At 36.3% G+C, this 15,970-nt stretch overlaps 3 protein-coding genes across 3 annotated transcripts; 2 read left to right on the forward strand and 1 right to left on the reverse strand.

Moving 5' to 3' along the window:
- Positions 1-389: 389 nt before the first annotated feature.
- On the forward strand, positions 390-11,011 carry LOC116773170 (DNA damage-binding protein 1). Its single transcript, XM_032665569.2, has 22 exons — positions 390-668; positions 1,046-1,194; positions 1,532-1,797; positions 1,884-1,983; positions 2,224-2,329; positions 2,455-2,537; positions 3,140-3,287; positions 3,649-3,870; positions 4,072-4,231; positions 4,328-4,618; positions 4,987-5,138; positions 5,517-5,688; positions 5,901-6,044; positions 6,249-6,372; positions 6,656-6,845; positions 7,401-7,534; positions 7,896-8,021; positions 8,133-8,282; positions 8,647-8,777; positions 9,487-9,653; positions 9,837-10,063; positions 10,279-11,011. Exons 1-22 carry the CDS (start codon positions 608-610, stop codon positions 10,360-10,362), a joined length of 3,387 nt encoding a protein of 1,128 aa, XP_032521460.1. The 5' UTR covers positions 390-607; the 3' UTR covers positions 10,363-11,011.
- Positions 10,636-12,718, reverse strand: LOC116773172 (uridine diphosphate glucose pyrophosphatase NUDT14-like). The gene is made up of 4 exons (XM_061528666.1): positions 12,338-12,718; positions 12,037-12,247; positions 11,758-11,834; positions 10,636-11,585 (listed from the first exon to the last, which is right to left on the reverse strand). Exons 1-4 carry the CDS (start codon positions 12,525-12,527, stop codon positions 11,428-11,430), a joined length of 636 nt encoding a protein of 211 aa, XP_061384650.1. The 5' UTR covers positions 12,528-12,718; the 3' UTR covers positions 10,636-11,427.
- Positions 12,719-13,110: 392 nt separating this feature from the next.
- On the forward strand, positions 13,111-14,819 carry LOC116773171 (HIV Tat-specific factor 1 homolog). Its single transcript, XM_032665571.2, has one exon. The coding sequence runs from the start codon at positions 13,259-13,261 to the stop codon at positions 14,771-14,773; it is 1,515 nt and encodes a 504-aa protein (XP_032521462.2). The 5' UTR covers positions 13,111-13,258; the 3' UTR covers positions 14,774-14,819.
- The last annotated feature ends 1,151 nt before the right edge of the window (positions 14,820-15,970 follow it).

A 15,970-nucleotide genomic window follows, 5' to 3' on the forward strand; every position in this document is an offset into this window, starting at 1 on the left:
ATCATGTGTTTAAACAATTGACTATTAACACACTCCTCGAGAATTTTATGTATTTGGATTTAATCAAACTGAATTAATGAGGATTCAATCACCAAGAAATCGTTTACATAAAAGCTTCTTCACTCGGCTTTTATTGGACCCTATCGTTATAAAGCATCAATATTCGCATTAATGGTATTGTAACTTATAATGACTATCAGTTTAAATAATTCAAATTATTTTTGCGATAAAAAAAATTGTTTAATGCTTTTCTCGTTGCTGTCTGTCATAGCATTTAGCGCGGGATTTTAAAATCTGATTGGTAGTGATAGGTGGCGTGACAGCAAAATGTACCGGTGTATTTTTGACAATATATTTATTAAGCCGTAGTAAGAAGTTAAATATATAATATTATAGAAGGTCATTACGTAATGAAATAATTTCAGACTTATTTTATTCTATTTTATTTCATTAAATAAACCTATAGTAATATAGTCTGTAAATTATAAACAATGTGCACAGATAACTAAATACGGGCAGGCGGCGTACGGGTGTATCGTTTAATAAATAAAAAATAAATACATACGAATACTTATTAAAATTAAATGCGTACATAAAGGTTTTTACAATGGCTTATCATTACGTAGTTACCGCACAGAAGCCTACAGCAGTTATATCATGTATCACAGGTACAGTGATTAAAATTATATCGATCTTTGTGTCGTAGAGGTTACCCATAATACAATAAACATATGTATATTGAAATATTTTCGGCTAATAAGATTATGTGAATATTTGTTGACTAGAACTGTATTTTATACCTTAACTTTGCATCTCTCCCTGTTGAATGAGTAATTTAAAAATTACATATATGTAGTGTTTAAAGATATATAACATTTTTTTTAATTTATGAATCTTCTTCTCGAAGCCGATTAATGAATAACATTATAAATTATGTGTGTAACATGCTTTTCTATTTTTTCTTATATTTTAAGAAATTCTTAAGAATTATAACTATTTATAGTGGTTTATTTTCCATATGAAGTCTTTTTTTCTTTTAAAACAGGAAATTTTACATCACCTACGGATCTGAACCTTCTAGTGGCGAAGGTGTCTCGCCTGGAGATGTACCTAGTAACTCCAGAGGGACTGAGACCTATGAAGGAGGTTGGGCTGTATGGGAGGGTGGCTAAGATGAAATTATTTAGACCACCGGTAAGCATTTGACGATATTAAGTCAAAGTTAATTTGTTATTGTTATGTGAACTTAAATTGTTTATGATATATCTATAAACGGGAAGCACTGATTGATTTGTATTTCATTATAAATATATACATTAATTAATGTAAACATAAAATTTGCCTTAGTATCTGAAAACTATTACCACTTACAAAGAAATTTCTAGAGATTGTTTTCAAATACATACTTGTATTTGACATTATTTTCTTAATTAGATTCTCATTAAGACTCTCCGACTTTATTTTTTTATATAAAAGATTTTTAAAAAATATTCCTGTGATTTTTTTTATTCTATTTCATTATATATTTCAGTATGAGCAAAAAGATTTAGTATTCATACTGACGGCTCGTTACAATGCTATGATACTGGAATGGAGGACAGGGGCTAACGGGGAGCTGGAGGTAGTCACCAGAGCTCATGGCAATGTTGCCGACCGTATCGGCAAACCATCGGAGAACGGAATTCTGGCAGTCATAGACCCACAAGCCAGAGTGATTGGACTCAGGCTATATGATGGATTATTTAAAATAATACCACTGGATAAAGATTCTACTGAGCTCAAAGCTGCTAGTTTAAGGTAAACAACATATTTAATAATACAATTTATATGTACAAGATATTTAATGTATGTTTGTAAAAATGTAAATCATTAACTAATTTCAGATTAGAAGAGCTGAATGTGTACGACTTAGAATTTCTGCACGGATGCTCAAATCCAACATTAATTTTAATTCATCAGGATCTCAATGGAAGACATATTAAGGTATATTTTTTTTTATTTTATTATCTGTGAATAATTTTTTCTCATTTAAATAGACTTGAACAATAAAAATATATTTTTTTTTAGTTTTGAATATTTTCATGTAAATCTAAAATAAAAATATATATAAATTAAAATATTTATATCATTTGTTTAATATTTGATTATTAAGTTAAGACTTTATATACCATCCTAATAAATATAATCATACTACTTAACAATAGTAAATCTTCTCGCTTTCAGACCCATGAGATTAATTTAAGGGACAAAGAATTCATGAAGATACCATGGAAGCAGGACAATGTGGAGACAGAGGCTTCAATTCTCATTCCAGTTCCAAGTCCACTTGGTACTATTTTTTATTTAACATAGAAGCTTTATAAAAAATACATTACTCTGCATTTGCTCTGTAACATTTTACTACTGTACTTAAACTAAGACTGCATTAGTAACACAAATTTTAAACTATTCTAGGTGGTGCTATTGTGATTGGTCAAGAATCTATTGTGTATCATGACGGACAAAGTTATGTAGCAGTTGCACCGCCACAGATAAAGGTAAATACATCATTTGAGAATCTCTGTTTAAATTTTATTTTCAGAAAAGTCAAAAGTGCACAATATATTCTGCCAATGGCACAGAATGAAGCCAAGTAGTTTATTAAATAGCTGGCTTCTTCTATGGAAGTCTTATGAAGGCGATTTAATAAGATATTCATAACAAACATACATGTACAACTTAAAATAATGTAAGATTTACATTAATTTTAAATCTAAATGCTGAACAGACATTGTAAGAACTAATAACAGTTAATTGAAGAGATCAATATAAACTGGACATGGTGTGATAACCAACTTAGTTTAGATGACATTCATCACTAGTGATCATAGTGATGAGCCTTACCTTGTATATATAAGGTGGATCATAGTGACATAGATTCAGGTGGGAGAGTATATAACCCAGCATTCCACATATTGTCTAGTATAGTATAACTTGGCTTTTATTTTAACTCAACCACTAATAAATCACTAAAGGCTGTATCACATATGGTGACTGTGAATTATTTGCCTAGTAATATGTGAGCCATCGATATAAATAGCAGTACATCCTACCTTTCATGTCTAGTAGCGAGAGTCACAAGCCCGTGTTTTGTGTCTAGACCCCTATCAACTGCTACTGCCGCGTGGACGTTCGCGGTCTCCGCTACTTGCTGGGCGACATCGCCGGCCGCCTGTTCATGCTGTTGTTGGAACTGTCGGAGCGAGACGGCACAGCCTCTGTCAGGGACCTCAAAGTTGAACTGCTCGGTACTGGAACACACCATTGTTTGACCACCAATGTTCTGGGGTTACACAGTCTTCACCTTACATACTGTTTCATACTGCCGATACAAAAAATATATTTAGTTTAAAAAGAAAATTAACTAAGCTGTACGAGAATACTAACATATTTTTGGTATGATACATTAAGGGGCATACTATGATTGTATTCGATGGTAACTATATCAAAATAAATATTCTTTGTATGCTCTAAATATCCTTTCATCATATATAAAAAAAAACAATTGATAGGATTATAAATTTTCCCTATTACTTAATTTAAATACATTGACACCTCCCCCTTCCCTCACCCCATATTTTTGTGAATACAATGTGCAACATAATCCAGGTGATATCCCGATACCCGAGTGTATGACTTATTTGGACAACGGCGTGGTGTTCGTGGGGTCTCGCTTGGGGGACAGCGCCCTGGTCCGGCTGGCCGCGGTGAGGGACGACGCCTCGCAGTACGTGCAACCCATGGAGACCTTCACCAGCCTCGCGCCCATCGTCGACATGTGCGTCGTGGACCTCGAGCGCCAGGGACAGAACCAACTCATCACGTGCTCCGGTTAGATGTTATATGGAGACAGACTGACAATCAGTCATATGAAGCTAACTCCTTTCTTTGCTAATATAAACTTACAAAATACTCAAGTTTTATAAAATTTTAAATCTAACCGCTTAATAAAAGTGAGTCTGTTAATGTTTTCTCTCAATTCATGGCCTACCGGACATATACATGATGGATCTCTTGATGTAACTGTTACAGGTGCGTTCAAGATGGGTTCGCTGCGTATAATACGGAACGGGATCGGCATCCAGGAGCAGGCGTCCATAGACCTGCCCGGCATCAAGGGCATGTGGGCGCTCACACTCGGCCAGGGACCGCACCACGACACCCTCGTACTGTCCTTCGTGGGGCAGACTCGGTGAGATAATAGCTACCTTCAAATACACCCGTGAACTGTTACATTCATAATATAGACCGGTGTCATTGTATAACATTCATGCTTCTAATATTTCAGTGTGCTGACTCTAAACGGCGAGGAGGTGGAGGAGACAGAGATAAAGGGTTTCGTGTCGGACAGACAGACATTCTTCACCGGGAACGTGTGCCACGACCAGCTGATCCAGGTCACCGACGAGGGTATACGACTCATAGGACGCGGGCCAGGTGGCTGGAACGGAGTCGCCGCCTGGGCCCCGGCAGGCCGAGCGGTGTCCGTGGTGTCGTGTGGAGAAACGCGGGCCGTGGCCGCCGCTGGGCTGAGGATATACCTCGTGGCCATAAAACAGGGGGCGCTGGAATTGATTTCGTTAGTACTACGCTAGGCTATGTGTAGCGACTAGAAGACAGTTAAAAGCTGTATATGTATTGCCTTGTATAGGTGAGGTGAGAGAACCCAAGGGTCCGTTCATTGTGAGGGCCATCAACGCTGGTTACATTTAGCTACAGAATTTGTTTCATGAAAAGCTTGACTGTAGTGGTGCCCCCGGGCGCACCTAACCCACACCACACTAGATTATGTGTAGTGACTGTTAGGATATCATTATGAATACCTTCAAAACATCCAACTCGGTCCGGATTGTGTAAAATGTCCCTATTGCTATTTTGCCACATTTTTTCGTCCTCATATTCATAGAAACTAAAACTAAATGTATTATATATGATGCGTCTGTATAGTGAGGTGTGCATGAACGAGGAGGTGGCCTGCCTGGACCTGGGCCCGGGAGGCGAGGAGGCCCTGCTGGGTGTTGGGCTATGGACTGATATATCCGTCAGAGTGCTCAAGTTACCGGACCTCCGACCACTCCACACGGAGAAACTCTCTGGAGGTAAGGAAAACTAACTTATTTCTTATAGGCATTTTGTTATGTTCATAATTATATTATATAAACTTATAAGCTTTATTTATTACTAAATTTCTATTTTGTGAGTTAGCCATTTGACACAGTTATATTAAATAAAAATTGAATATATATATAAATATATTTGGTGAGAACTCTTTTCAAGGTACATACAAAAGATTTCATTAAATAAAAATATAATATATTTATGATTTTAATATATATATATATATATATATATATATATATATATATTAAAATCCTACACTGAAAGTAATTCTAACTCTTTCGTACCGTCTAAAGTTATTCGTAATCAATTGAGACGTCTATAGTGAAACATCCTCAATAATGACTGTATCGTTTCAGAGATAATCCCCCGCTCTCTTCTCATCTGTGTGTTGGAGGGCGTGTGTTATTTGCTGTGCGCGTTGGGTGACGGCTCTATGTTCTACTTCACCGTAGACCCGGACAGCGGAGTGCTCACCAACAAGAAGAAGGTCACACTTGGCACGCAGCCCACAGTACTCAGGAGCTTCAGGTATTATACTGCTATCACTGGAGCCTCACACTACATGGACTGTAATAAGAAATTAATATAAAGGAACTTTTGGCGACATTTCTAATGATAATAATGTCCCATAGTTCCAATATTACCTTAATATCTCTAAATCAGACTAAGATACTATCCAAACTTAATATAGAATTAATAAAAGTCCAATCCATTAAACAAGTGTGCTGGTATTTTTCCAGATCGCTGTCAACGACCAACATCTTCGCGTGCTCTGATCGTCCAACAGTTATATTTTCGTCCAACCACAAGTTGGTTTTCTCCAACGTTAATCTCAAGGAAGTGGCCCATATGTGTTCACTCAACGCCGTGGCTTATCCCGACAGGTGAGCCACTGTAGTGTGCTAACTGGCAAGACTGATCTGCCCTCATTATACTAGACATAATATTATCATTTAACAATACCGAGCAAGTCTAACTGAACTAATATAATATATATACAACTATTCATAAATATATATTTTTTGTTTATATTCTTCATATATTTGGTAATGTCATAGTCATAAAACATCGTACAATTCGCCTTCCAGCCTTGCTCTAGCCACAGACAGCACAGTGACCATCGGTACCATAGATGAAATACAGAAGCTGCACATCCGAACCGTGCCCCTGGGGGAGACGCCCAGACGCATCGCGTACCAAGAAGCTTCGCAGGTAAACAAACAAATTCATCTTACGAAGAAGTTAGCGACTTCTTGATATATCCCAGACCGAAATAAATATACCGTCTTTCAGGCACTATAACGGGGAATTGGCTTTAAGTCGTTTATATCGAAACTTCACTACAATTATTTATTTGATTAATTTTAATATCAACGCTTGATCCTTACTCTTCGCTACAGGATTACTCGCAGCCTCTTTCACGAGAACCATGGCTGTAGACTGTAGTTGTTCCCCTGGGTGGCCATTACCCATGCTCACAACTGTATGATTCCAGACGTTCGGCGTGATCACGATGCGCGTGGACAAGGTGGAGTGGACGGGCGGGTGCGGCTCGCTGGTGCGGCCCTCGGCCTCCACGGCCGCCGCTTCCGCCTCGGCCGCCGCGCCGCCCTCCAAGCACGCGCCCGCCCCGCTCGACCTCGAGCTCCACAACCTGCTCATACTGGACCACCACACCTTCGAGGGTCAGCACAGATATAAACACACACACACACACTATAATACTTACAGCTCTATCCATACTTAGTGCATATGTGAATCATAATTATTTTAGACCGGTCGTAGGAGCTTCGTTTCCTTTAAATGTACTAGTCCCAAAAGATGACCTCAATTATCGGAATGGGTATATATACATGTATACTTCAGTAGAGACAGAAATATTGGATAGTCCGTTTCCTATCTACTTACTGAAAATTAAACACAGTTATAACTTATAACATACACGTAACTACTTCCGGTAAAAACGAATTCCTGCTTCTCTCTAACTAATCAAAACGTGAACTATATTTTTTCTTTCCGACATCACATTCAAAGTGTAACGGTTTATACAAGTAATACTGCCCACATTGCACTATTTCTACTTCTGACCTCAAGCTAAGCTAGTATATATATGACTATATGATCCTGAATTATTAAGACTGAGTTCATAAATATTCTTAGTTATGGCCCTGGACACTACTCTAATATATATTAGTGTATATACACTTGAATTATATGTATATATATATTGATCTCCCCAGTCCTCCACGCTCATCAACTGCTGGCCAACGAGTTCGCCATGTCGCTAGTGTCGTGTAAGCTGGCCGACGATCCCAACCACTACTACGCTGTGGGCACCGCCATACTCAACCCCGAGGAGTCGGAACCCAAACAGGTTACACCACTATATATTGTGTACTTACAATTATTATAACAGTTTTACAAGGACTCAGTTGATATTTATTTCTTAAACAAGGATAAAATATACCCATCAGCGCTACACGACAGGTCAATTTATTGTTCTTGTATGTAGTGTTGCCATACTTAAGACATAAGTATTTAAGAGGGTGAAAGTAAAAAGACGTGTAACTCAGCTACCGATAATCGATGTAAGAAATGTCGTTATGGCTTTACTGCATACTACCATTCCATTAACACCCTGTACTAATGCCGTTACAACTATTGACATAGTTAATTGTTGTAATATATTTAAAAAATGAGAGATTTCGTATAACGACATAAGTATTTTGTTTAAGGGGAGGATTCTCTTATTCCACTGGTGCGAAGGAAAACTCACTCAAGTTGCTGAAAAAGAAATCAAAGGAGGTTGTTACACGTTGGTGGAGTTCAATGGAAAGTTACTAGCATCCATAAATAGCACTGTAAGTGTGCTGAGTATAGACAACAGTAATCTGCAAGATTTTTTACACAGATTATACAATATAATATAAAATAAAATTACCAAAGCAGAAGTTAAAAGTATTAATTTTCAGGTTAGATTATTTGAATGGACTTCGGAGAAGGAGTTGAGATTAGAATGCAGTCACTTCAACAATATTGTGGCCTTGTACCTCAAAGTCAAGGGCGACTTCATACTTGTGGGAGATCTCATGAGGTCCATGTCTTTGTTGCAGTACAAGCAGGTTGGTTATTATAATAAAAATAAATAAATTGGACTTAAAAATTAATACTCCGATATTTAAACGTAACAAATCCTAAAATACTAAGACATTGTAAGCTGTGCCAGTACTGCTAGTAGACATCACTACTTCATACTATCACCACTTTCTAAACTATAATCTGTATATGTTATATTTAAATTATATTTACCGATTCATATAATCTGCAGTACCTACTGTATTACAACTGTAATCACTAAAGCAAAGCCTGAGTCGGTGTATTTTATATTTTAATTACTTGTCCTTTGTCGGTCCGTGGCTGGGGCTATATATAATAAATTATAATATTGTATCAACAAGCATAATTAATGTTATGTACTTTCGTAAGATGGAGGGTTCCTTTGAAGAGATAGCTCGTGACTACAGCCCCAACTGGATGACGGCCGTCGAGATCCTAGATGACGACACCTTCCTCGGGGCCGAGAACAGCTTCAACCTCTTTGTATGCCAAAAAGACAGGTAGGAACTATACTAACTTGACATATGTATCCCATTATTATATTTCTCTTGGGATCGGCTGCTGGCAGTTGAGGAACTAATGTTTATGGTGTTGGCCGATCGCCTGATGATTGCGTTTCCAAACCCAAAAATCTCCACTTGGGAAGTATCAACCCTCAGTCAAGGATAAAACCTTAGAGTAATAGATGGAACTTGTGGAAGTTGGAGCTGACATATAATAGAACACAAGGGTATATTGCTTAACCAGCCGACAAGTCATACTTGTACCTTTTTTTTTTTCTTATAAAATATATAAAAGTTTTTGCAGCTTTTCCTTCAACATATGTGGAACATATACATTTCTGCAAAATCAGGGGACTGCTTTCTTATGTAAAAGAACACGGTACATCAAAGCCTGGTGATCACTCAGCAGGCGAATCTGACGGTGACGAGATAGCTGATGCATGTTATTTAATGTGCCCTAGTTAATTTATACGGATTCTCACCTGGCTGATTATACGATTGGGTTTAAGACAACTTGGCTAAACTATATTTGACTCCAGCAACACACGAGGACATATAGGACAACCTAATAGTAGTAGTGCTCGCAGTTGGAGGACACTCTATTTAATATTTGAGAGTTAATTATATTGAGCTTCGGAATGTGAGGTGATATCCGATAGTCTCATATGTTTAGCTTTGATACACATATGTATTGTATGTCCGTCAGCGCGGCCACGACTGATGAAGAGAGGCAGCAGATGGGCTACATGGGTCAGTTCCACGTCGGTGACATGGTGAACGTGATGAGGAGGGGCGCTCTGGTCGCTCAACTCGCAGACACCGCCGCGCCCGTTGCCCGACCCGTCCTGCTGGCTACTGTCTCCGGCGCTATATGTTTGTATACCACTACATAAATTATATTACATGTCCTATATGTCGGGAATTACACAAGTATTTTTTTTGTCTAAAATTTTGTTGAATAAAATATTCTTAAATTATTAAGGACTGTAATGTAGCTGTAGTCTAGTTGTTTCTTCTTATTAATGAGATATAATAACATTAAATATTTATTCTCAGGTCTGGTTGTGCAATTATCACAGGAACTATTTGATTTCCTTCACCAACTAGAAGAGAGGCTCACACACACCATTAAATCGGTGGGCAAGATCCCTCACTCGTTCTGGAGATCTTTCAACACTGATATCAAAACTGAACCAGCCGAAGGGTTCATCGACGGTGACCTGATAGAAAGTTTCTTAGATCTCTCCAGAGACATGCAGCAAGAAACCCTGCAAGGATTACAGGTACGCGTATTTTTAGTATTAATTCCGTTAGTCAATGTATAAACAAAGTGAAAAATTTTAATCCTTAAATAATTTCTGTTCTATATTTTAACATTTATTCAATACATTCTTCCGAAATCATCTAAGATAATTAATAATATTCTTAGTTTTTGTATAGGTTTTCCTATGTATTGTTTGTATAGTTACCAAACCAAACACATTAAAATTTCCATCAGATTGACGACGGCGGTGGCATGATGAGAGATGCCACAGTTGATGATCTCATCAAAATAGTGGAGGATCTCACCAGGATACATTAGCGGCTCGTGCTCATTAAACAATTTCCTCCTCTCCGACTGTTTATTTAATTCCCTTGTTCGTGTGATTACATTTAATTTAAGACAAAGTCAGTTTCTATTTAAATTATTATGAACAAGCTAATGTAGCATAAAACTTTGTAAGTAAACATTTTAAGTTGTATAATTAATTAATTCTTTATCATTATTATTATAATTACTTTAATGCCATTTCTATATAAAATGTATTGTTCCCAGCGTTGCAAACATTTATTGTGTCACGAATAAAAAAACACATTTAGAATTCCATAATTTTATTAAAACAAGATTATAATCACAGACCAAATAACAAGAAAGTCTGTACTCTGGCAGCATTAAGCAATCTCTGGCGAGTGCTTAAAATTCAGATGGAAGGAATTACATGTTTAGAAATACACTAACATAATTAAGGTTCAAAATTCATTATTTTACTTTAAATGTCAACTGTCTTATACAAAACTCGTCTTCAAGATCCAATCACTATTGTTATGTTTTGAAATTAAGTAGTTATGTTATGTACTACATGTATACGGTACAGAATTATATCTAAATGTATCATTGGAATTGTAGCCATAGTTAGTTATTCGGATGAAACAAAATAAATGAAAGTAAACAATAAATACTTCAACTATTATTGTTTTAATTACAAGTCAATGAAACCTAATGTTTTTACCATTCAAAATAAGCATTGCTCTAAATACAAATTGACTAAAATATGGATGCAACAGGAAAATGTATGTCCATGTTTACATAATCAAGTTAGAATTATTGTTAATCTTACATTCCTTACAATATGGTGCAAAAGATCTGTGCAAACGACAGAAAAAAGTTCATTATATGTGTTGTACACAGATTAAATAAACAGATATACTTGATGTCCAAGTTTACAAAAAAAAAGTCATGATTAAACATATAATTTTAAATTTGCAAGCAGAACTAGTTGAAACTGTAAGCAGTACATATTTCATTTCTCAACAAAATTATCACATGATATATATATATATATAACCCTAACACCCACATATATAACAATTGACAAATGCCTGTTACTCACTTTTTGAACTTGTCTGCCTTATAGTGCAGGAACCACATAAGAGCAAACAAACAACTCGGAGGACTTGCTATCGGTCCGGGAGAATTTACCATTTCCTCTATCTCAGGGATAGTTTTCTCAATTACTTCTATTATTTCATCATCTACTCCGCCACCTGATATAATACACAAAATAAACTCCATAAGAAAATTAATTTGCCTTTATAAGTATGATTTTAATATTAGCCACAATGTTCAGCCAATACCTGAAGAGAAATTCTTAACTAAAGATCCTTTAAGCGGGCAGAAATTCACTTAATATTAATTAATAAATGCTATAAAATATACCTTGTTCTGTTTTCATGTCATCTGTTACTTCACAGTAAAAAAATGTCTGTAAAGCACCTTGGACACCAACACCAGACCTAGCGACAAATTAAAATTTTATTACTATAATTTTAAGTACCATAAATTATTCATGTTACATGCTGATGTGTTGATTATAATTATTTTTAAATTATGCATGTAAGCGATAGTAAAAGCTAATTAGCAAACATTTATTTCTCTCTTTATTTAACCTTAAATTTTTATTGTAACAAGAAATTTATGTCCTAAATCTAGGTTTACCTATAGGAAGTGATTTTTTGCAATCTCTCAATAGGAACATCATATCCACACTCTTCAAGAACTTCTTCCTTTGCAATATGCTCTACTGGTTTGTTTTTATCAATGATCCCAGCGCACATCTCTAAAGCAATACCCAGGGATGCTGGGTACTTCTTAGTGTCTATAACTTCCTCTTTGCGGTCATCAGGATGGATGCAATTGTAATATATGGCTAAATAGGAAAAAAATATTTAGTGTATATAAAAAATATTTTCGTGTTTCATAATACATAATTGCTTTTATGGATTAATGTACTGTATACCTGGACGGAATTGTTTCACGAAAACCATAACCTTTCTGGTGACATTGAAAACAACTATAGCAACGCTATCATGTACTTCTAGAAGATCCCACGTCTTCTCTTTGCCATTTTGAGTATAATTAAACCTAAAAGGCTTTACGTATGGAGAATCCGGCAAAGGCGAAATGTAAACGTCCTTCAAATCTTCCATAGTTTTTATACGAAAAATAAAAACAATCAATAATAAGAGTTACGACAGTATTCACACTATAAATAAATTTTATTCCGCAAGTTGGCAAAATAAAAATGTAACTAGCATAGAACTAGTGGAAAATGTAATTCATATTCAAATATTGAATTTATCAATTTTGATTGCCAATTGAAAAATAAGACACGAGTGTATTTTCATATTGTGTAATGTTTTGTCTCGCTCTGAAAGCTCTTGGTAAATGGCAAGTTCGGAAGGTTAGGACTTTTTAAATTATTGTTACATTGCGATTTATAATGGGTACACTATCAGTAGTTTCAAATTAATACTTTTTTGTGAGGTTTTATTTTTGAATGTATTAAGGGGCTCAAGGTTAGTCAGAACTCAAAGGGCCTGAGATTCAAAATTTGAATTATATAAAAATTTTTGATTATAGATAGTTCTTCAAATGAATACAAAAATTTGATTTTAAATAATTACGTATATTATAAAACACCATAAAAATGCTTTATTAAATTAAACTGACACCTTAATGCATAACTCTATGAAATAAGATTTTATTTTCTGTTGATATTTTTAATTTTTATTGTCAATTGTAGTGACAACTAACAAGTTCTCTATGAGAGCCTGGAAAATATTATATTTACAGAAAATACGTTTTCTGAGAAGCTGTTGGTGCAGCAACATATTCAATATAGTTATAAAATGATATTATACCTAAATAACCTTTGAATATGGCTAAACCTGAAAAAACTAAGTCTGGATTTGTTATTAAACTTTCAAATGAGACTGTGCAAAAGCTAAACGAAGAAGAGAAAAATGTGCAAAGCGAAGGTGAGGATTCAAAGAATAAACAAGATTCTACTGGATTACTAAATGATATAATAGAGAAAGCATCAGTATCAGACACTAACGACATTACAAAACTAGAAACACAGCAAGAAGAGCGTGCACCTTTAACGGAGAATAGTGAAAAAGGAAAAGGTGACAGTGAAAATAAGGTTGAAACCAACGAACTATGGGGTGATTACTCTCCATATATATCATATGAAGGAGTTGAAGCTATTTATACAGATCCTAATAACAAACAAAAATACACATGGAATAAGGAATCAAACTCATGGGTCCCCAAAGGAGAACCCGAGGGTCGTACATATAGTTATGAAAATGACACTCACATTTACACAGAATCAGATGGCTCTAAATTCTTTTGGGATGATGAGAAAAAAGCTTGGATTCCTAAAGTCGATGATGACTTTCTTGCTCTATACCAAATGTCCTACGGTTTTGTTGATAACACATCAGTAAAGAATGAAGATCAGGTTAAATTGAAGGAAGAGAGGAAAAAACTAGACGCTGGTGTGAAAAGAAAAAGTGAACCCACTTGGTTTGAACAGTCGGATGAAAAAAATACAAAGGTTTATGTATCAAACTTGCCCACTGATCTAACGGAAGAGGACTTCGTCAATCTGATGCAGAAATGTGGTCTGGTTGAAAGAGATCCTGTGAACCAGAAGATGAAGGTCAAATTGTACATGGACAAAGAACAGAACTGTTTCAAAGGTGATGCTCTCTGCACATACATAAAGATAGAGTCCGTCGACCTAGCGTTGAAGTTACTTGATGGAAGTGATTATAAAGGAAACAAGATAAAAGTTGAAAGAGCACAATTCCAAATGAAAGGTGACTACAATCCAGCTCTGAAACCTAAAAAGAAAAAAAAGAAGGAATTAGAGAAGCTCAAGAAAATGCAGCAGAAGCTATTCGACTGGAGGCCTGAAAAATTTATAGGAGAGAGATCAAAACACGAACGGATAGTTATAGTTAAAAATCTATTCCATCCGTCAGATTTTGATAATGATGTTCAGCTTATACTTGATTACCAGCAAGACTTGAGAGAGGAGTGCAGCAAGTGTGGAGAGGTGAGGAAGGTGGTTATATATGACGCACATCCTGAAGGTGTTGCACAGATCACTATGAAAGAACCCGAACAAGCCGACGCTGTCATCCAGCTAATAAATGGCAGGTGGTTTGGAAAACGACAAATCACAGCAGAAACATACGACGGTCGAACAAAATATAGGATAGCAGAGACCGACGCTGATATTAATAAGAGAATAAACAAGTGGGACAAATTCCTGGAAGAAGAAGAAGCTAAGAAAGACAAGAATACAACAAATGAAAGCAAATCTAACACGTCAGAGAGTGAGAAGGTATCAAGTGAAAAAGAAGAATCAGTTGAAAAATGAAAACATACTTAGATATAATGATAAATAAATAAATGTTTAAAATATTCTTGTCTTCTTTTTGAATCGCAACTTTGACAATCCTAGAAACTCGTACTACACTTTTAAAATTTTATTTATATTTGTAATACAAATACCAAAATACGGACTTCATCAAATTATTTATCATCATTTAGGATCAAGTAAGAAGGTTCAAGATACGGATATATTGAAGTCTTTTATTCGGCAAGACGAGAATGATAAATATAAGATCCATGCAATAAGTTTAGAAATGCAGAACGAGTGGTTAGACATAGGAGATTTTTGCATCCCATTAGCACTAAAATGGCGCACCTTAATCCATGATTGGTCGCCAGCATTGCTAAAATTCTATCTCAATGCGTTCCAGATGACTCCCAGATCAGAGTAATTTAGTAAGATGGGATAAAGGTACCGAAAAGACTTGTTACATCTGTGGGAAGGCAGTTGGAACTGCTAGGCATTTGTTGGTGGGCTGTAGGGTACTCCTCGATAGCGGTCAATACTCGCGTCGTCACGATAGGGTTCTGGAAATCATACGTGAAGCGGTTAGTCTTTCGGTAGCCAGAGCGCAAAAGGAAATAACCACAAACGAGCGATCAGTAGGTTTTGTGAGAGAGGACACTAGGGCTGTAAAAACAAATGTCAAGCCTTACTCCATCCTTAAAGCGGCTACGGATTGGACTATAATGATGGATACGTGTGAAAAACAATACAAAATCCCCGAGGATATTTGTGCGTCGGCCTCCAGACCAGACATATTTATGTATTCGCGAATTTTAAAGCGCGTTGTGATGATAAAGCTTACGGTTCCTTGGGAAACCAACATCCCCAAAGTCCATACCATCAAGGTCAACAAATATTACGAGCTCACAAACGAACTCACTCGAAATAGGTTCGTCTTGGATTTATACGCGGTAGAAGTGGGAGCGAGAGGTATAACGGCTAAATCTCTCTAAAACCTACTAAAAGACTTGGGCCTGTCCAGAACTCACATCAATTCGTTCTTGGAACGTACTTCGAAGGCAGCCCTAGTAGGTTCTTTTTAAATATGGGTAGGTAGGGAGAGGAGCTTGGACAGTGGGGGTCAGCGTTTAACGAGCGTTAGTTAGGGGCCCCTTAAACCTACTCCTGGGTCGCAAGTCCCAGGCACTGTTGAAGCTCCTCTCCCTGCAACGCGAT

Source organism: Danaus plexippus (assembly GCF_018135715.1).
Source record: "Danaus plexippus chromosome 18 unlocalized genomic scaffold, MEX_DaPlex mxdp_35, whole genome shotgun sequence".
Lineage (NCBI taxonomy): Eukaryota > Metazoa > Arthropoda > Insecta > Lepidoptera > Nymphalidae > Danaus > Danaus plexippus.